The following is a 20,973-nucleotide window of genomic DNA, read 5'->3' as shown; positions in this document are numbered from 1 at the left end:
GAATACCAAATTTCTTGTGTAGACGCTCATATAAAGGATTTACACACAAACCCGTTCATATCCAGTTTTATAAATGAAGCACATTGTTAATTAGAATAAACAGATGATATTAAATCCTCATGTCATTCTGAATAATAAAATCCCACACATCATATTTAATGTAATGAAAATGTGTTGATGAAGAGTGTGTCATTCTGTTTCTGCAGGTTGCAGTTTTGTGGTGTCTCAGATGAAGGCTGTGCTGCTCTAGCTTCAGCTCTGAGATCAAACCCCTCACACCTGAGAGCACTGGATCTGTCTTCAAATAATCTAGGAGACTCAGGAGTGAAGTGTCTCTCTGCTGGACTGGAGAATCCTCACTGTAATCTGGAGATACTGAAGTAAGACCATCTCTCTGAGAGTCACATGACCTGCTCCTCAGTAAGACACATTGTCTAATAGTGAGACTGAAGCAGAGGTTTTAGGTTCATCATCAGTGTCCTGAGGAGGAAGATTGTTTCTTTTCACTACACACTGATGATCTGTCACAGAGTCTTTGGGTCAGATGTACGTATGTGAGAAGCTGCAGCACAAAACGTGACTTGATGCGACTGCAATGTGTCTAAAATTACTGTGAAATTTACTAAAACATTGTAACTAATCACACAAACTGCAGCTCAGACACAAACTGAATACACTGTGTGTGAGCTTCAGGGTTTAAAAGCAGCAAGGAAATGGTACAAATGATCTCAAAATAAAGAATTTTTAAATTAAAATGAGAAGTTAATGTCATAGAACTGAAAAGATCAAAAAAATGATGAAACGTTTGATTTTTAATTAAAAATGTTGTCACTATGAAAAAAGTTGCCAGATCTGCTTTACAGAAGCATCCCAATGGACCACTGTAAATTTATCAGTCTCACACTTACTTTCTTTTTTCCCTCTGGGGAACACAGGACACTGACGACCTTGCACCATCTTTCACAGTTGTTCGCTAACCTCTCCAGTTGTTTTCACTCCTTTAGACCTATCAATGCCCAAAGTACTATTTTAATGACTTTGGGGGTCATTTATTGATCTTTTAGTAAAGTTGTGTGTAAATGTTTGTGTGAGTCAAACCCAACCCGAATTTTCCACCGGATTTACAAAAGTCTCTGAAAGTCTGATTTTCTTCATACTCGCTTTAATGATTAGTTTTATTTGTCTTAATTTATGGGTTTGTATTGGCTCACTTTTTAAAATATTTTTAAATAAATGTCAATAATAAAAAACATCTGGTATTCACAAATTTTCTCAGTGGTGCTCTTAGTCCCTGATCTAGTGAACTAGCATGAGGATGTGTTTTTGATAGAAAATCCAAAGCACTTCTATAAGTCGCTCTGGATAAAGGGGTCTGCTAAATACTGTAAACATGTTAAAAATAAGCAATTTAAACTCAACAGAATATTCCAGATATAATATTACAGTAATCCATGCAAATTATACGATTTGAAATTGATCAAGTCAAAGTTTACATTAGTTAGTCTGGGTCAGTGGGGGTTCAATGTTAAGTCTATCGGTTACTGATCAGATGGTTGGGCCCTTGAGCAAGGCCCTTAACCCTATCTGCTCCAGGGGCGCTGTATCATGGCTGATCCTGCACTCTGACCCAAACTTCCTAACACGCTGGGAAATGTGAAGAAAAGAATTTCACTGTGCTGTAGTGTATATGTGACAAATTAAGACTTCTTCTTAGGTATAAATGTTCACACACTCAGGAGCACGAGTAGAATACGAATTAAGAGGATTTTCCTGAATACCAAATTTCTCGTGTAAACGCTCGTACAAACGATTTACACACAAACCCGTTCATATCCAGTTTTATAAATGAGGCACATTGTTAATTAGAATAAACAGATGATATTAAATCCTCATGTCATTCTGAATAATAAAATCCCACACATCATCTTTAATGTAATGAAAATGTGTTGATGAAGAGTGTGTCATTGTGTCTCTGCAGGTTGCAGTGTTGTGGAGTCTCAGATGAAGGTTGTGCTGCTCTGGCTTCAGCTCTGCGATCAAACCCCTCACACCTGAGAGAACTGGATCTGACTCTGAATAAACTAGGAGACTCAGGAGTGAAGTGTCTCTCTGCTGGACTGGAGAATCCTCACTGTAAACTGGAGATACTGAAGTAAGATCATCTCTCTGAGAGTCACATGACCTGCTCCTCAGTAAGACACATTCTCTAATAGTGAGACTGAAGCAGAGGTTTTAGGTTCATCATCAGTGTCCTGAGGAGGAAGATTGTTTCTTTTCACTGCACACTGATGATCTGTCACAGAGTCTTTGTGTCAGATGTATGTATGTGCAACTAAATACACTGTGTGTGAGCTGCAGGGTTTAAATGCTGCAGGGAAATGGTGCAAATGATCTCAAAATGAAGATTTTTTCAATTAAAATGAGAAGTTAATGTCATAGAACTGAAAAGGTAAAAAACAAAGTGAAATATTTGATTTTTAATTAAAAATGGAGTCACTATGAAAAAAGTTGCCAGATCTGCTTTACAGACACAACCCAGTGGACTTCACTGTAAATTTATCAGTCTCATACTTACTTACTTTTTTCCCTCTGGGGAACACAGGCCACTGATGACCTTCCACCATCTTTCACCGTTGTTCGCTAACCTCTCTAGTTGTTTTCTTTCCTTTAGACCTATCAACACCCAAAGTATTATTTTAATGACTTTGGGGGTCATTTTTCGATCTTTTAGTAAAGTTGTGTGTAAATGTTTGTGTGAGTCAAACCCAACTCGAATTTTCCTCAGGAGTTACAAAAGTCTCTGAAAGTCTGATTTTCTTCGTACTCGCTTTAATGATTAGTTTTATTTGTCTTAATTTATGGGTTTGTATTGGCTCACTTTTTAAAATATTTTTAAATAAATGTCAATAATAAAAAACATCTGATATTCACAAATTATCTCAGTGGTGCTCTTAGTTCCTGATCTAGTGAACTAGCATGAGGATGTGTTTTTGATAGAAACTCCAAAGCACTTCTATAAGTCGCTCTGGATAAAGGGGTCTGCTAAACACTGTAAACATGTTTAAAATAAGCAATTTAAACTCAACAGAATATTATATATAACATGACCAGATATACTACATAAATTTGCAGAAATCCATGCAAATTATATGATTTTAAGTTGATCAAGTCAAGGTTTACATTCGTTAGTCTGGGGCTCAAGCTGAGAAATGTGAAGAAAAGAATTTCACTGTGCTGTAATGTATATGTGACAAATAAAGGCTTCTTCTTATGTATAAATGTACACACACTCAGGAGCACGAGTAGAATACGAATTAAGAGGATTTTCATGAATACCAAATTTCTTGTGTAGACGCTCATATAAAGGATTTACACACAAACCCGTTCATATCCAGTTTTATAAAGGAGGCACATTGTTAATTAGAATAAACAGATGATATTAAATCCTCATGTCATTCTGAATAATAAAATCCCACACATCATCTTTAATGTAATGAATATGTGTTGATGAAGAGTGTGTCATTGTGTTTCTGCAGGTTGCAGTATTGTGGTGTCGCAGATGAAGGCTGTTCTGCTCTGGCTTTAGCTCTGAGATCAACCCCCTCACACCTGAGAGAACTGGATCTGTCTGAGAATAAACTAGGAGACTCAGGAGTGAAGTGTCTCTCTGCTGGACTGGAGAATCCTCAGTGTAAACTGGAGACACTGAAGTAAGATCATCTCTCTGAGAGTCACATGACCTGCTCCTCAGTAAGACACATTGTCTAATAGTGAGACTGAAGCAAAAGGTTTTAGGTTCATCATCAATGTCCTGAAGAGGAAGATTGTTTCTTTTCACTGCACACTGATGATCTGTCACAGAGTCTTTGGGTCAGATATATGTATGCGAGAAGCTGCAGCACAAAACGTGACTTGATGCGACTGCAGTGTGTCTAAAATTACTGTGAAATGTACTACAACACTGTAACTAATCACACAAACTGCAGCTCAGACACAAACTAAATACACTGTGTGTGAGCTGCAGGCTTTAAAAGGAGCAGGGAAATGGTGCAAATGATCTCAAAATAAAGATTTTTTTAATTAAAATGAGAAGTTAATGTCATAGAACTGAAAAGGTAAAAAAAATTATGAAATATTTGGTTTTTAAAGAAAAATGAGTCATTATGAAAAGGGTTGCCAGATCTGCTTTACAGAAGCAGCCCAATGGACTTCACTGTAAATTTATCAGTCTCACACTTTCTTCCTTTTTTCCCTCTGGGGAACACAGGCCACTGACGACCTTGCACCATCTTTCACAGTTGTTCGCTAACCTCTCCAGTTGTTTTCACTCCTTTAGACCTATCAACGCCCAAAGTACTATTTTAATGACTTTGGGGGTCATTTTTCGATCTTTTAGTAAAGTTGTGTGTAAATGTTTGCGTGAGTCAAACCCAACTCGAATTTTCCTCCAGATTTACAAAAGTCTCTGAAAGTCTGATTTTCTTCGTACTCGCTTTAATGATTAGTTTTATTTGTCTTAATTTATGGGTTTGCATTGTTTCACTTTTTAAAAATATTTTTAACTAAATGACAATAATATAAAACATCTCGTTTTCACAAATTATCTCAGTGATGCTCTTAGTCCCTGATCTAGTGAACTAGCATGAGGATGTGATTTTGATAGAAACTCCAAAGAACTTCTATAAGTCACTCTGGATAAAGGGGTCTGGTAAACGCTGAAAACCTGTTCAAATTAAGCAATTTAAACTCAACAAAATATTCCAGATATAATATTACAGTAATCCATGCAAATTATAAGTTTAAACAAAATTATAATTTTAAGGCTAAGGGTTACTGATCAGATGGTTAGGCCCTTGAGCAAGGCCCTTAACCCTCTCTGCTCCAGGGGTGCTGTATCATGGCTGATCCTGCGCTCTGACCCAAACTTCCTAACAAGCTTAGAAATGTGAAGAAGAGAATTTCACTGTGCTGTAATGTATATGTGACAAATAAAGGCTTCTTCTTAAGTATAAATGTACACACACTCAGGAGCACGAGTAGAATACGAATTAAGAGGATTTTTCATGAAAATTTCTTGTGTAAACACTCGTACAAACGATTTACACACAAACCCGTTCATATCCAGTTTTATAAAGGAGACACATTGTTAATTAGAATAAACAGATGATATTAAATCCTTATGTCATTCTGAATAATAAAATCCCACACGTCATCTTTAATGTAATGAAAATGTGTTGATGAAGAGTGTGTCATTGTGTCTCTGCAGGTTGTGTGATTGTGATATCTCAGATGAAAGCTGTGCTGCTCTGGCTTCAGCTCTGAGATCAAACCCCTCACACCTGAGAGAACTGGATCTGTTTAGGAATAAACTCGGAGACTCAGGAGTGAAGTGTCTCTCTGCTGGACTGGAGAATCCTCAATGTAAACTGGAGATACTGAAGTAAGGTCATCTCTCTGAGAATCACATGACCTGCTCCTCAGTAAGACACATTTTCTAATAGTGAGACTGAAGCAGAGGTTTTAGTTTCATCATCAATGTCCTGAGGAGGAAGATTGTTTCTTTTCACTGCACACTGATGATCTGTCACAGAGTCTTTGGGTCAGATGTACGTATGCGAGAAGCTGCAGCACAAAACGTGACTTGATGCGACTGAAATTTGTCTAAAATTACTGTGAAATTTAATACAACACTGTAACTAATCACACAAACTGCAGCTCAGACACAAACTAAATACACTGTGTGTGATGCAGGGTTTAAAAGCAGCAGGGAAATGGTGCAAATGATCTCAAAATGAAGAATTTTTCAATTAAAATGAGAAGTTAATGTCATAGAACTGAAAAGGTAAAAAAAAAATGATGAAAAATTTGGTTTTTAAAGAAAAATGAGTCACTATGAAAAGGGTTACCAGATCTGCTTTACAGAAGCATCCCAATCGACTTCACTATAAATTTATCAGTCTCACACTTACTTACTTTTTTCCCTCTGGGGAACACAGGCCACTGACGACCTTCCACCATCTTTCACAGTTGTTCACTAACCTCTCCAGTTGTTTTCTCTCCTTTAGACCTATCAACGCCCAAAGTACTATTTTAATGACTTTTGGGGTCATTTTTCGATCTTTTAATAAAGTTGTGTGTAAATGTTTGCGTGAGTCAAACCCAACTCGAATTTTCATCCGGATTTACAAAAGTCTCTGAAAGTCTGATTTTCTTCATACTCGCTTTAATGATTAGTTTTATTTGTCTTAATTTATGGGTTTGTATAGGCTCACTTTTAAAATATTTTTAAATAAATGACAATAATATAAAACATCTGATATTCACAAATGTTCTCAGAGGTGCTCTTTGTCCCCGATCTAGTGAACTAGCATGAGGATGTGTTTTTGATAGAAACTCCAAAGCACTTCTATGAGTCGCTCTGGATATAGGGGTCTGCTAAATTCTGTAAACCTGTTAAAATTAAGCAATTTAAACTCAACAGGATATTCCAGGTATACAATTTCAGTAATCCATGCAAATTATAAGTTAAGGCAAAATTATAATTTTTAAGGCTGTGGGTTACTGATCAGAAGGTTGGGCCCTTGAGCAAGGCCCTTAACCCTACCTGCTCCAGGGGCGCTGTATCAAGGCTGATCCTGCGCTCTGACCCCAACTTCCTACCAAGCTGGGAAATGTGAAGAAAAGAATTTCACTGTGCTGTAATGTATAATCACAAATATAGATTTCTTCTTAAGTATAAATGTACACACACTCAGGAGCACGAGTAGAATACGAATTAAGAGGATTTTCATGAATACCAAATTTCTTGTTTAAACGCTCGTACAAACGATTTACACACAAACCCGTTCATATCCAGTTTTATAAATGAGGCACATAGTTAATTAGAATAAACAGATGATATTAAATCCTCATGTCATTCTGAATAATAAAATCCCACACATCATCTTTAATGTAATGAATATGTGTTGATGAAGAGTGTGTCATTGTGTCTCTGCAGGTTGTGGGGTTGTGGTATCTCAGATGAAGGCTGTGCTGCTCTGGCTTCAGCTCTGAGATCAAACCCCTCACACCTGAGAAAACTGGATCTGTCTAAGAATAAACTAGGAGACTTAGGAGTGAAGTGTCTCTCTGCTGGACTGGAGAATCCTCACTGTAAACTGGAGATACTGGGGTAAGATCATTTCTCTGAGAATCACATGACCAGCTCCTCAGTAAGACACATTCTCTAATAGTGAGACTGAAGAAGAGGTTTTAGGTTCATCATCAACATCCTGAGGAGGTACTTGTTTCTTTTCATGCCACACTGATGATCTGTCACAGAGTCTTTGGGTCAGATGTACGTATGTGAGAATCTGCAGCACAAAACATGACTTGATGCGACTGCAATGTGTCTAAAATTACTGTGAAATTTACTACAATATTGTAACTAATCACACAAACTGCAGCTCAGACACAAACTAAATACACTGTGTGTGATGGAGGGTGAAATTCTTCAAGTAGAAATGTTGTACTGTTAGTGAGGATTCTTTCGGTACGTCTGTGTCTAGCTGCTATGAACAGGGTTGCCAGATCAGAAGCAGCATTAATCTTATGTAGTACCCTTTCAAAGGGAACTTCGACGTTGCGTTTAGCATAACAGTATGGGAGTGCCCTTGCGCCCGTGACTGGTATCTGAAGCTTGTGTAAAATCTTGTGTAATCTTGTGTAAAAGCTTGTGTAAAAGCTTGTGTAAAATCATGCCTCTACTTATAGGCCTGCCATGATCAGGTGACGTGGAAATTAAGCGTGTCGCATGATATATATATGGCATCTGTGAACCACACCGCCAGCCTTATTATCTACAGTGAGACTGCATGTCTGTTGTTTGTGTGACAGAAGACACTTCATTTCTACTCTTATTTTCTCAAAAATCTCTAAACTTTTCTATCCCTTTTTAAAAAAAGAAAAGAAAAGAGAAAGAAAGAATGAGCGAGAAAAAATTCAGAAAGTGTGTTACATCTTGCTCCCATTTCATCACGGGAGGAGACGGACATACTTTCAATGTGAAGTGTTTGGGCGTAGAGCATGCGACAGCAGCCCTTGAGGGGTCTATCTGTCAGCATTGTGTACATTTCACAATTAGGCAATCGTCTCGTCTCGCTCTCTTCTCGTAAGAAGGGAGTTGGGTTTCAGAGCCTCGCGGATCTGGGGTTCTCGTATGGATTTGGAAGAGGACGAGTGCTGCTCTATCTCTTGCTCTGTCTTCTGGGTCCGGCTCTCCGCCTGACCCTGGAGCTCGCGTCGCGACTCCTCCTTCCCCTATGGAAAGCCAAAACACCCTCACTGACTCCGAGGAGTTGGTAGAGGGTGCCATTGCACCAAAAACCAACAGCAGCTCTCAAGCATATAAAGAGCTGCTTGAGGTGATTACTAGGGCATTTGAAAAGTTGAATATAGACTGGCTCGGGGAAGAGGAAGTGGCTTGTGGCAGGCTGGATGAGCGCTTCCTCTCCAGTGAAAATAAATATAAATCTCCCTCACACCTCAGAAAACTCCCCTTTCCAGAAGTGCATGGTGAGATATCACGCTTCTGGAGAAAACCATTCACTAGCCGTGTTTATAACCCCGCGACGTCTGATTACTCAGGCATCATGGGGAGTGATGCCGAATGTGGAGTGAGCGCTTGCGAGCCACCTCTCTCCATCAATGGCAGGTAATTTAGGGAGGCCAACTTTACCTTCTAAGCCATGTAAGACCACCTTGGCGTTGGTGGGCAAAGCCTATGCGGCAGTGGGTCTTGCTTGTGGGTCACTGCATACAGTGGCAGTGTTGCAGGCCTACCAAGCAGATCTGCTGAGTGAGCTCGATACTGGGGAGGGAATTGGGCCCGAGGCAGTGGCAGAGCTGCTCCGCGCGACAGATTTATCTCTCCGGGCGTTCAAACATACGGCCCGTCATATCAGCCGTTCAATGGGTAGCCTGGTTGTGGCAGAGAGGCACCTATGGCTCAACCTCTCAGGTATGGGGAACAAAGATAAGGTCTCCTTGCTGAACGCCCCTGTTAAACCTTCCGGCCTGTTTGGCGGTTAATGCCATCGCCGACACGTTTTGCGAGGCAAAACAGCAAACAGCGGCGTTCAGCCAGTTCCTTCCCCGTCGTGTCGAGTTCTTCCGTGCATCCATGAGTGGAGCCTGGGCCAGTGCTAGTGCGAGGGAGGCACAGAAGGCGAGTGTGGCAGCCTGCCACCCCCGGCAGAGAGCCAAGGGGACCGGGTGGCCACAGCCACAGCCTGCTAAGAGGCCTGATCTAAGAATGATCATAAAAGCAAAGCAGGCAAGGAAGGAACAGTCCTGATGGGCCATGGAGGGATGTATCAGGGGACATGAGGTTGTTAGGGCAGATAGCCCCCTGTGCTACTGTAGGGCCTGCCCTGGCCAAGGCCATCCCACGTTTTCAGCCTTCTCTGGTCAGTGAGCTGTTACAGCGAGCGGTGACGGAAATCTGATGCTTTCCCTAAAACTGAATGTGGAAAAGCTAACATCACTGAAAGACCATTTGGCAGCATGGAAACTACTGCCTAATGTGTCTCCATGGGTTCTGTCTACCATAGAAAAGGGTTACTGGGTCCAGTTCAGAGCTCGACCCTCCCGGTTCAGAGGTATGCTCACCACAGTTGTCAGCACAGAGCAGAGCCCAATGTTTGTGCAGGAAGTAAGTTCCCGTTCCCTAACGGAGGGAGGTTTTTCAGCCGTTATTTCCTGGTCCGCAAAAAAGATAGGAGTATGCGGCCAATTTTAGATCTGCGTCATCTGAACCGTACTCTTCAGACATACAGGTTCAAGATGCTGACGCTCAAACTTATCATGCCACAGATTCAGTTCGAGGACCGGTTTGTGACGATAGATCTGAAAGATGCATATTTCCACATAGGGATATTGCCCAATCAGAGGAAGTTTGCATTTGGAGACAACGCATACCAATTTCGGGTTCTTCCCTTCGGGCTAGCTTTATCCCCTCGCACCTTCACAAAGTGCAAGGATGCTGCTCTGGCTCCCTTGCGACTCCAGGGCATCCGTGTACTAAACTTCCTGGTCGACTGGTTAATTCTTGCACGATCCAGGGAACTGGTGGTTCAACATCGAGATATTGTTCTCGCCCACATGAGGAGCTTGGGGCTCAGGTTGAACCTCAAGTAAAGTATGCTTTCTCCAGTGCAGAGGACAACTTTTCTAGGGGTTATATGGGATTCTTCTACACCACATCTTTAGGGCAGGTGATTGAGTCTCATGGCTTCTCATATCATTGCTATGCTGATGACACCCAGCTCCATTTGTCCTTCCAGCCTGACGATCCATCCGTCTCTGCACGCATCTCTGCTTGCCTTTCGGACATCTCGGTCTGGATGAAGGAAAACCATCTTAAACTTAACCTGGCAAAATCTGAGCTTCTCGTCATCCCAGCCTGTCCCTCAATCAACCACAACCTCGCTGTACAGCTCGGTTCACTCACACTCATGCCAACCAGGACAGCCAGGAACCTTGGGGTGATTCTTGATGATGGCTTGGCCTTTGCAGACCATATCTCAGCAACTGCAAGGTTCTGTAGGTTCATCCTTTACAACATCAAGAAAATCCGACCCTACATCACCAAACAGGCTGCACAGATTCTAGTCCAGGCTCTTGTTATCTCTAAACTGGACTACTGCAACTCACTGCTTTCAGGCCTCCCAGCCAGCTCCATCAAACCCCTTGAGATGATTCAGAATGCTGCAGTGCGCCTCGTCTTCAACCAGTCCAAGAGAACCCATGTCACACTCCTCTTCATCTCCCTCCACTGGCTTCCTGTAGCTGCCCGCATTAAGTTCAAGGCCTTGATGCTCACCTACAAGACCTTGTCAGGTACAGCACCCTCCTACCTCAACTCTCTCCTGAAGGCCTACGTTCCCTCTCGCAATCTGCTATCGATTAGCGACCGACGTTTAGCAGTTCCAACTCAGCGTGGTGCAAGGTCCCTTTCCAAAACCTTCACACTAACTGTTCCTCAGTGGTGGAATGCACTTCCAATCTCAATCCGGACCCCAGAATCTCTCACCATCTTCAAAAAACAACTAAAGACCCACCTCTTCTATGAACACCTAACAAACTCATTAAAAAAAATGCACTTACACCTCCACTCTGCACTTTGCTTCTTCTGGAATTCAGTTAATAGATCTTGTATGGTAGCACTTCTTGTATTGTTCTCTGCTTGATATCGCTTTGCTTGTATATTTCTCATTTGTAAGTCGCTTTGGATAAAAGCGTCTGCTAAGTGAATAAATGTAAATGTAAATGTACTACGATGAGGGCGTTTCTATCCCCAACACGTGTAGGATCGATCCTATCAACTTTAAACAAGATAAAGCTAGGTCTGGGCATCTCCTCCAGTCTCTAAAAGAGACTGTTGGGCCTTATGGCCTATGACCAACGTCAAGCCGTTGGGCCTATTGCACATGAGACCGTTTCAGTGGTGGCTGAAAAGTCAGGGGTTTCATCTGAGGATGAAACCTCTGAGACTAATCAGTGTCATCCGGTGATGAATACGTGCGCTGAGTATTTGGAGGTGTCCAGTTTGTAGCCTCGGGTCACACTCTAGGGGCGTCTCCTTATCGCAAAACGTTAATGACAGACACGTTCCTCACGGGCTGGGGTGCAGTCTTAGATGGTTGTCCAGCTCACAGTCTTTGGAGCTGCCCTCATCTGGAGTGGCATATAAATCACCTAGAGATGCGTTCCTTATTCCTAGCACTGAAATTCTTTCTTCCTCAGTTGAGAGGTCACCATGTGCTAGTTGTGTCAGACATCACAGCGGTGGTCTCATATATCAATCACCAGGGAGGGTTACATTCACGCCCCCTGTTCAGGCAGGCGCAACTAATCCTTATCTGGGCAGAGGGAAAGTTCTTGTCAGTGAGTGCAATGTACATTCCGGGCAGCCGGAATGTATGGGCAGAAATCCTGTTGAGGCAGGGGCTGAGGCCCTGGGGTTGGAGGCTCAATCCACAAGTGGTGGAGTCCATTCGGCGAAGGTTCAGACAAGCGGAAGTGGATGTGTTCGCCTCCAAGGAGACAACACACTGCCTGCTGTGGTTCGCCCTCACTCCTCCCACACAATTGGGGCTGCACGCCATGGTGCACACGTGACCGAGGTCACATCTATATGCTTTTCCCCGATCGCTCTGCTCCCACAAGTTCTACCAAGAGTTCGCCAAGACCGTGTACGTCTGCTGCTAGTAGCACCTTATTGGCCGGCCCGAATATGGTTTTGGAGATAATTTCCCTGCTCAGCGGTACTCCTTGGGAGATTCCCATCCGCAGGGATCTACTGTCTCAAGCCGGAGGGCTGATTTATCACCCTCGGCCAGAACTATGGAAACTGTGGGTATGGCCCCTGAGGGGCACCAGCTCATAGATTCTGGTCTCACAACTGAGGTTGTAGAGACCATGTTAAATGCTAGAGCACCATCCACAAGGAAATTGTATGCGCTCAAGTGGTGGCTTTTTGTCTTGTGGTGTGAGGAACATCAGATAGACCCAGTGAACTGCACAATAGCTGTAGTCCTGGAGTTCTTACAAGATTTTTCTCAGCAGGGTTGGCTCCTTCTACAATCAGGGTTTACGTGGCTGCCGTTTTGGCCAGCCACGCCCCTGTTGATGGAGCCTCTGTGGGGCAACATCCTCTAACTTTGAGGTTCATGCATGGTGTCAGGCGGCTGAGGCCCATCTGCAGGCCACGCATACCTTCCTGGGACCTTTCTGTGGTCTTGGAAGGTCTGTCAGGGGCCCCATTTGAGCCCTTAGAGTCAGCCTCTGAGAAGTTTCTGACTCTAAAGGTAGCTCTTCTGCTGGCCCTGACATCTCTTAAGTGAGTGGGAGATCTACAAGCTCTCTCTGTTGCCCCCGTTGAAAGGGAACGTCTGGGTTACGCATGTCATACCAGGGCAGGCCTGTGAATTGCATCTTACAATGCAAGCACGCAAATACACAAAATAATGACAATAAACTTAAATTAAACTAAACCTTTTAAGCAGCTTGCACCAGTTTCCCCTGGCCCTTACACACCGTGGAGCATTTTGGACATAAACATAACTTTGTGCTCGTGCATCACTGTTTGATCTCTGCAGTGTTTAATATAAATTGCTCTCCTGCCTTAGAGGACATTCTTCCTCAGTCGTGTGATGATTTCGCCTCCGTCTGAAGGTGACTGAGGTCATGTAGGAAATAAAAGGTAACGTTCACAAATAGTAAACTGAAGAAAGTCATTGTCAGTGTCTGCTAATGCTAGCGTGCGTATGACATCATGCGTCGTCGACTAGGAAGCGGCTTATACTTCCGGTTTGTAAAAAATCCGCTAGTGTTCTATTTGAGACGATATTACCTTTCTAAAATCCACCCACTAGACGGTAGAGTACTCCGTGCATAGTGTAAGTGTATTGTACGTCATTTGGGACACAACTTTAGTATTTACTCTCCGAGGCGTGTTTTCGGAAGTTACGTCAGTATTTACTCTCCGAGGCGTGTTTTCGGAAGTTACGTCAGAAGTGACGTAGTGAGTAAATCTCCCCTGTGCTGAGCACAGACCAACTAATCCATAATGAGATTCGTCCACAATGATTTTTCTAATCGATTATTATCGATATTATCGATTAGTTGTTGCAGCTCTAGTCAAAACATTAAGTATTTCATTAAAAATAATGAGTGATTTTTAAAATGATTTCACTTTGATAATAATAAAACAGGGTCTAGTGTTCTTCCAAGTCAATGGAATGTGTGTAAAATAACAGACAAACACATTCTGCATAAATAAAACAGTCAGACTTGTTCTTGTCAGTACTGAATAAACCATTTAAACATTCACACTATCTCTCTCTGTCTTTCTTTCTCTCTCTCTCTCTCTCTCTCTCTCTCTCTCTCTCTCTCTCTCTCACGCACACACACACACACACCCCACTCATTTGAAGATACACAAAGTATGTCTTGATGTTCATAAACTGAGTGAGTGAAGAGTGTCTCATTGTGTCTCTGCAGGTTGGAGTGTTGTGGTGTCTCAGATGAAGGCTGTGCTGCTCTGGCTTCAGCTCTGAGATCAAACCCCTCACACTTGAGAGAACTGGATCTGTCTGGGAATAAACTAGGAGACTCAGGAGTGAAGTGTCTCTCTGCTCTGGAGAATGATGAACATTACAATCTACAGACACTTAGGTGGGTAACGATATTTTTTTAGATAAAAACTGAAACAAATGAAAAGATTAGCATTATTTTGTACATTAGTATTAGTTTGTACATTTCATTTTAGTTGCAGTAAATATCAGATTATCGGATACTGGGTTCAAATTTCACTATATTCGATTTAATCACTCTTTTTCTAACAATTAGCTTTAATGCTGTTGGTATTGATTTAAAATTGATGTGAAAGCAGAAGACAGGGAGTCAGACAGAGTCTGCAAAATGTCAGCACTGAGTGCATGAGAGTGATTGTAAATGAACACCTCGTCTCCTTGTGACACCCTGCTATCTCTGACTTCATACTGCTGCTTTTGTCTGAATCAGATGATCTCGGCTTCTCCTTGTTTCTGATCAGCAGCAGATTTTCTTCCCACTCTCATAAAAGCGAATTAAAATCATCATCTTTTATACCACACTGCTACAAATATTTTATTTAAGGAGTCACTTGACTCTGACACTCCTTCCAGCACTCCACCTCCACACCGTGCCTTCTGTCATTCCTGTAAAGTTCCCCTCCGCTTGTTCTGAACGTCTGCACGTAAATACACGTGTAGAACAAGAGATAAAACACACAGCAGTGATCACTGTTTTAAAAATAAAGCTCTACAGCCTGTGATTGTATAAGAGCAGTGATGTGATGGTAAATATCTGCTCATGTTCCTGTTAGATCTTGTGGAAGTTCTCATCTGTTCTAGCTAAATGTTCTAACAAGTGTATTCTATAAGAATGAAGAAATCTTGAATGATTATGAAGATTAGATGATAATGTTTTCCTTGCAGCAGAGATGATTACATGCTGTTGATCATGAAGTACCACAGTCTAGATTTTGGTTATTAATTCAGATATCTGTCTTTTAGATTTTACTAGACTACACACATCTCTGCACTGAGTAGAACGACCTGTGACCACTGGACAACATTTCCTCAATCCCAATGAAACCTGAGGGATTATTTGGAACCGCAGGTGAAAAACCACATGGACTCCACCTGGACCCAGTCAGTGGAAGATGGAGCTGAAATGGACAGGAACAGTTTCATGGCATTGGAGGGATTCTCACCTGACAGGATTAGCATCTGAGGAGTTTATGTGAAGAAGCCCCTGGGAGACTCATTACAAGTCACATTTATCACTCTGTCCTTTAGCTGGTATTTAATATAGTGTAGATTTTTTGGTTCCAGGATCAGATCTAATCTGTTCTTTATTTTCTCTGATATCTGATCCCCATTTCTTTGCTAGTATCAGCTGATCATACCCGGTATGGGATCAGTGCCATCTCTATTATTTAAGTATACACTACTTGCAATACTTTGCATAATTGTGTCAGTCAAATACAGTACATTTTGAAGAAGTGAATATGTTGTATCTTTGTATTAGACTACAACTTGGGAAGAATACAGTAGACACTCGGAGGTAAAGTTAACTCGTGTATTAACCAGAGCAAGAGAGAGAAACATATCAATGCGCATGGCTAATTACCAATCAGAAATCAATGCTAAAGGGAGTGATTCCACTTAAAGAAATAGATCCACTCTAAACACTACAGTCTTTAGTACTGCTGGAACAACCCCAGATGGAAAATGATGGAAAGTGGGGAACGGACACAGAGTTTATGTTGAACTTCAGCTTATAAACCACAATAATGGCTCCGCCTCTGCCAGATAACCTCGGGAGAGCTAATACTCCAAATCCCACTGGAGTGATCTGATTAAACAGGATCATTTTCTTTATGCCAGGTTTCAGTGACGAACAACAAGTTCAGCTTTTTATCTGTAAGAAAATCCGATAAAAGCAGCGCCTTGTTATTCACAGACTGCGCATTGAATATAATTTTTACGTAGCCACATACAAAGAAATGCTGTGAAGCAAAGATGCTTTCAAAAATAATAAAATTACATGTTTCTACATTAATTAATGTTTCTACATCATGCCTTTTTTCTTTTTTCTTTTCTTTTTTTTTTGCTAATGTAGAAGTCATAAAATCTGTAACAAAATACAGTTTATACATATATGCATATATACACTGTACAGCGCTGTGCAAAGGTCATCAATAATTATTTAGCGGTAAAAATGATTATAAATGTACAGTACATTAATTCCATTTTCAGTCAAACAGCCACACATGCAGGTCAATATTAAAAATAAAATATTTATGATTTCATACTCTCTTAACTGTTCAGTAGTCTGTGATTTATGATCAGTAACAATAACGATGGAAAATTATATTCAACAGAAAGTCACACAGGTCTTCAACATTAAGAACAGGATGAATTTATTCCAACAGGAAGATCTTGTTTTAATGCCCCATACTGACACATGATGATGATGATGATGATGATGATGATGATGAAGAATGATTTCCGGTGATGTAATTAACAGTGTATATAACACTCCCTGTTATAACACTGGTGTTACAAAACTTCTGAACAAGTCTGATTTAATTTTTAAATCAGTCAAAAAGATGTCAACAAGACGTCGTGTGTGCGTGTGTCTGTGTGTCTTTTAAAAGCTGGGTATTCTGGGTATAAACAGATTCAGAAAACACATGAATACTTAATGTCCTATATAATATGCAAATACATATTAAATGTAAACAAAAATTAAATATGATAAGAATGCATTTTTTTCTGTCTGGATGATTTGAGTCTTATTCCAGTATTCCAGAAACACGTAGTTGAGTGTGAACTTTTCTTGTTGCTGGTATGTTTGTTGTATATGTTTGTTTGTTTGTTTGTTTGTTTGTTTTTTACTTTTATTATTTAAATGATACTGAAAATGATACTTCCTTTTTTCCTGGTCATACTAACACATTTTTATCAGTAGGAAATCAATTTTGGGGAGTCAGGTTATTACAGACATGCTAATGCTCTAGATCAGGGGTGTCAGACGTACGGCCCGCGGGCCAAAACCGGCCCGCTAGGGGGTTCAATCCGGCCCGCAGGATGAATTCTGAAAGTGAAAAAATGCATAAAAGACACGAACTAGAATTTTTTAATAAAATGCTATTCTTAAACTATCCGCTAGGGGCGCACTGTTTAATCAGAGTAGAAGACGCAGCACAACTCTGGGACTGAACAGCAGACGGCAGCAATGCGCCTGTGTGCTTGGTGTCTATGCAACAAGTTTCAGTGCTCAAGGAATAGAATATTTGTTCTGTGGAAATGAATCCTTGCTTTATTAATAGTTTTAAAAATGTGCGATTTAATGTTAGTCTACAGCTTCACTACAAAAGAGTTTGTTTTGGTGGAATCCTATTGTTCATGCGATGCCATAAATTTTATGAAATGTCAAATGAGTCAAAATGAGTTTGACATCCCTGCTCTAGCTTATGTAAGGTGTTAATTTTCGACGCACTTCCGCCCCCTAGTGGTAAAGAACACGCTTTACATGACGGTTCAATTATATACTCAGTTTAACGATAATGTAATGTATTATTTCAATATTTATACACTCATCGTCCTTGAAATTTCCAACAGAACGTGCATAGCTTGTGGAGAACTGTCTTATTCTCAGATGAATCCAAACTGCACTTGCATGGATCAGATAGTCGAGTGTTTGTGTAGAGAAAGCCAGGAGAGGAATCCCAGCCAAACTACACTGAGGGTACGATAAAGCACTGAACTGCCTGGGGTTGTTGTTCCTACAGTGGTGTTGATGAACTTGTGTTTATTGTTGGTATCATGAACTCAGAAGTTTACAAAGGCATTTTAGATGATTATAACACCACATCTAAATGATCCAATGATCCAAATCATAACAGACACCCTTTTCTAGAATACTCTACCAAAAGGAAAATTAGCCACTGTGCGTCCGTTCCGTGCTTCTCCACGTTCGGGCTGCGGCCTTGCACCTTTGTGTCGTCCCTTTTTAAATTTATTAAAAGGTTTTCTAGATGTAAAGCGTGAGTATTGATTTTGAATGTATTGATTAACTGAAGCTATATAGGTTGACACATTTCGTTGGTTTATGATCTACGTGGAGTACAAAAATGTTCTGTCTCCAGTTACTTATGATCTCAATAGTTAGACTGGGAAAATGATTCATTGTCATAAGGAATTGTGAAAACTCACGCTTCATAAACACCAATTTGCTTTATTTTTCTTGGTTAAAATCTTGAGATCTGGTTTGGATTGTGTGATGGTTTGTACATCCCCAAGCTGCACATGAGTCGGGGATCTTTTCTTCAGTCCATTTATAAGGATATTTAACTTCCAAATCTCTGTGTTTCAGCTGAAGTCATTACTGATGTGATTTATTGCTTGATTTATTGAGTCATTAATACTACAGAAAAGCTGAATCCTAAATCAATCCCTGCCTACATTTCTTACATCACATCATCGTCCTTCTACCATGGTGGGATTTTCTGCTTGGATGGTATTTGCATTATATTTAGATGAACAGCAGGGGGCAGTATGACTTCGAGTAGACTACAATCTCTGCTCTCCACATCTGTCCAGACAGGTGTGTGATGTGAAGAGCCCTTACAGGGATTCGGTGCTCCTTACATTGTGCTGTGCAGAAATCACGAACTTTATTTAAAACATGATTAGTTCAAATGAATTCAATAAATATGCCTATGATCATAAATAATGAAATGAGTAAATGCATCAATAAATATATGTACAAGTTACAAAATGTTAATTTGTTTAATTAACAAATAACACAATTAATTATTATAAAATATATTTTTATTTCATGATGCCCTTTTTCATGTCATTTTTTTCCTATTTGTCATTAAACAGACCTTGATCATGTGGAATGTCATGAACATACTTTTAAAAGCCTTGAAATAACAGCAGTACAAAAACAATTAATATCTACATTTGGGATTTAATTCTGTAACAGGTTTATCCATGAAACTAGTCAATTAAACCCACTGTACATAATCAAATGGATGATGATGGTGATGATGATTTTGATGATGATAATGGTGGTGGAGGTAATGATGATGATGATGGTGGAGGTAATGATGATGATGCTCATGATGATGATGGTAGTGATGATGATGCTGGTGATGGTGATGATGATGATGATGGTGATGATGTTGATGATGATGATGGTGGTGGTAGTAATGGTGATGATGATGATGGTAGTGATGATGATGATGACGGTGATGATGATGGTGGTGGTGGTGATGATGATGGTGATGATAGTGATGATGATGATGGTGGTGGTGGTGTTGATGATGATGTTGATGATTATGATGATGATTATGATGATGATGATGATGGTGGTGGAGGTCATGATGATAATAGTGATAATGTTGGTGGAGGTGATGATGATGATGATGATAGTGATGATGTTGATGATGATGATGGTGATGGTGATGGTGTTGATGATGATGATGATGGTGGTGGTGGAGGTAATCATGATGATGATGATGATAGTGATAATGTTGGTGGAGTTGATGATGATGATGCTCATGATGATGATGATGGTGATGATGATGGTGGTGGTGGTGGTGGTAGAGGTAATGATGGTGATGATGATGATTATGTTGCTGATGATGATGGTGTTGGAGGTGATGATGATGATGATAGTGATAATGTTGGTGGAGGTAATGATGATGCTCATGATGATGGTGGTGATGATGATTATGATGATGGTGATGATGATGATAATGGTGGTGGTAATGGTGATGATGATGGTAGTGATGATTGTGATGATGATGATGGTGGTGATGATGATGATGATGACGGTGGTGATTGTGGTGATGATGGTGGTGATGATGGTGATGGTGGTGATGATGACGATGGTGATGATGATGATGGCAGTGATGATGATGATGGTGATGATGATGATGGTGATGATGATGATACTGATGGCGATGATGATGACGGTGGTGATGATGAGGATGAGGATGATGGTAACATTAGACTCACAGAATTAGTTATCAAATGTTGCTGTGATGTACCTTTTAATTAGATTTTAAAGGAAAGCTAAAAAGGAAGATCAGCGGTCCTTAAAGTACTTTAAATGGTTTTAAAGCGGTACCATATTCTCGTTTCCAGGTTAAATATACTAACGCTAGCCAAGGGCGTAAGTTTGGTCTCAATACCCACCCACCCACCATGGAAAAAAAGAACTGTTTAATGTTGACAACCAACTAGTTTATTAAAATATAACATCTATATTTACATTAAGATCTGAATTTACATTTAATAAATTAGCTGGTTACATACTGAGCCACTGAAAAGTCTTACCTGTTCAGCAAATAAAAGCCATCTCTGCGTCAGTCTTCAGTCCCTTCAGATCTCTGAGTTTTCACCACGTCTCAAGAGCCATGCTGAGATTTATTCTCGTTGTAGCACGGGCTCTGTCACGGTCCCTTTTTCGCTGCATTCTCCGCAGTTCGAGGTTCCTTGGTTATGACAGCAGCTGATTTTTCATCTAGGTGACATGCTTCAATTCTAAGCAACTCTACCCAGCTGTTCTTTCTGTTTATGGATGTGATGAAACCACGCAAAGGCAAATGACGTCACGAATGAAGTTTTGAACACTGATTTTTTTATGTACTTGTTCAATAATAGATTTATGTTAATTTTTAACCAAAAAAAGTTCCATACTGCAGCTTTAAACAACATGTTTAATTGTATATGTCATGTTTACCAGACGAATGTGTTTTTATTTATTGATGTCATTGTGCAATACAGGTGTGTTTCATTGCTGTGTGTGTTTTATTGCTTTAGTGTTTTATTCCTCTTCGGATTGCAGTCCTGGTTTGTTATTACTAAT

At 40.5% G+C, this 20,973-nt stretch overlaps 1 protein-coding gene across 6 annotated transcripts in view; it reads left to right on the top strand.

The window, feature by feature from the left end:
• Window positions 1-20,973, top strand: part of LOC108272567 (NACHT, LRR and PYD domains-containing protein 12) — a 133,427-nt gene that overhangs the window by 47,682 nt on the left and 64,772 nt on the right. For all 6 annotated transcript variants that reach the window (XM_053684311.1, XM_053684312.1, XM_053684307.1 and 3 more), the window contains 5 exons: window positions 207-380; window positions 1,979-2,152; window positions 3,537-3,710; window positions 5,267-5,440; window positions 6,998-7,171. In XM_053684311.1, coding sequence (XP_053540286.1) covers window positions 207-380; window positions 1,979-2,152; window positions 3,537-3,710; window positions 5,267-5,440; window positions 6,998-7,171 — 870 coding nt within the window. The remainder of the gene's footprint in view (window positions 1-206; window positions 381-1,978; window positions 2,153-3,536; window positions 3,711-5,266; window positions 5,441-6,997; window positions 7,172-20,973) is intronic.

This window comes from Ictalurus punctatus, chromosome 12 (assembly GCF_001660625.3).
Source record: "Ictalurus punctatus breed USDA103 chromosome 12, Coco_2.0, whole genome shotgun sequence".
Lineage (NCBI taxonomy): Eukaryota > Metazoa > Chordata > Actinopteri > Siluriformes > Ictaluridae > Ictalurus > Ictalurus punctatus.
Note: the sequence above shows the minus strand (reverse complement) of the source record. Positions and strands in the feature narration are given on the sequence as shown.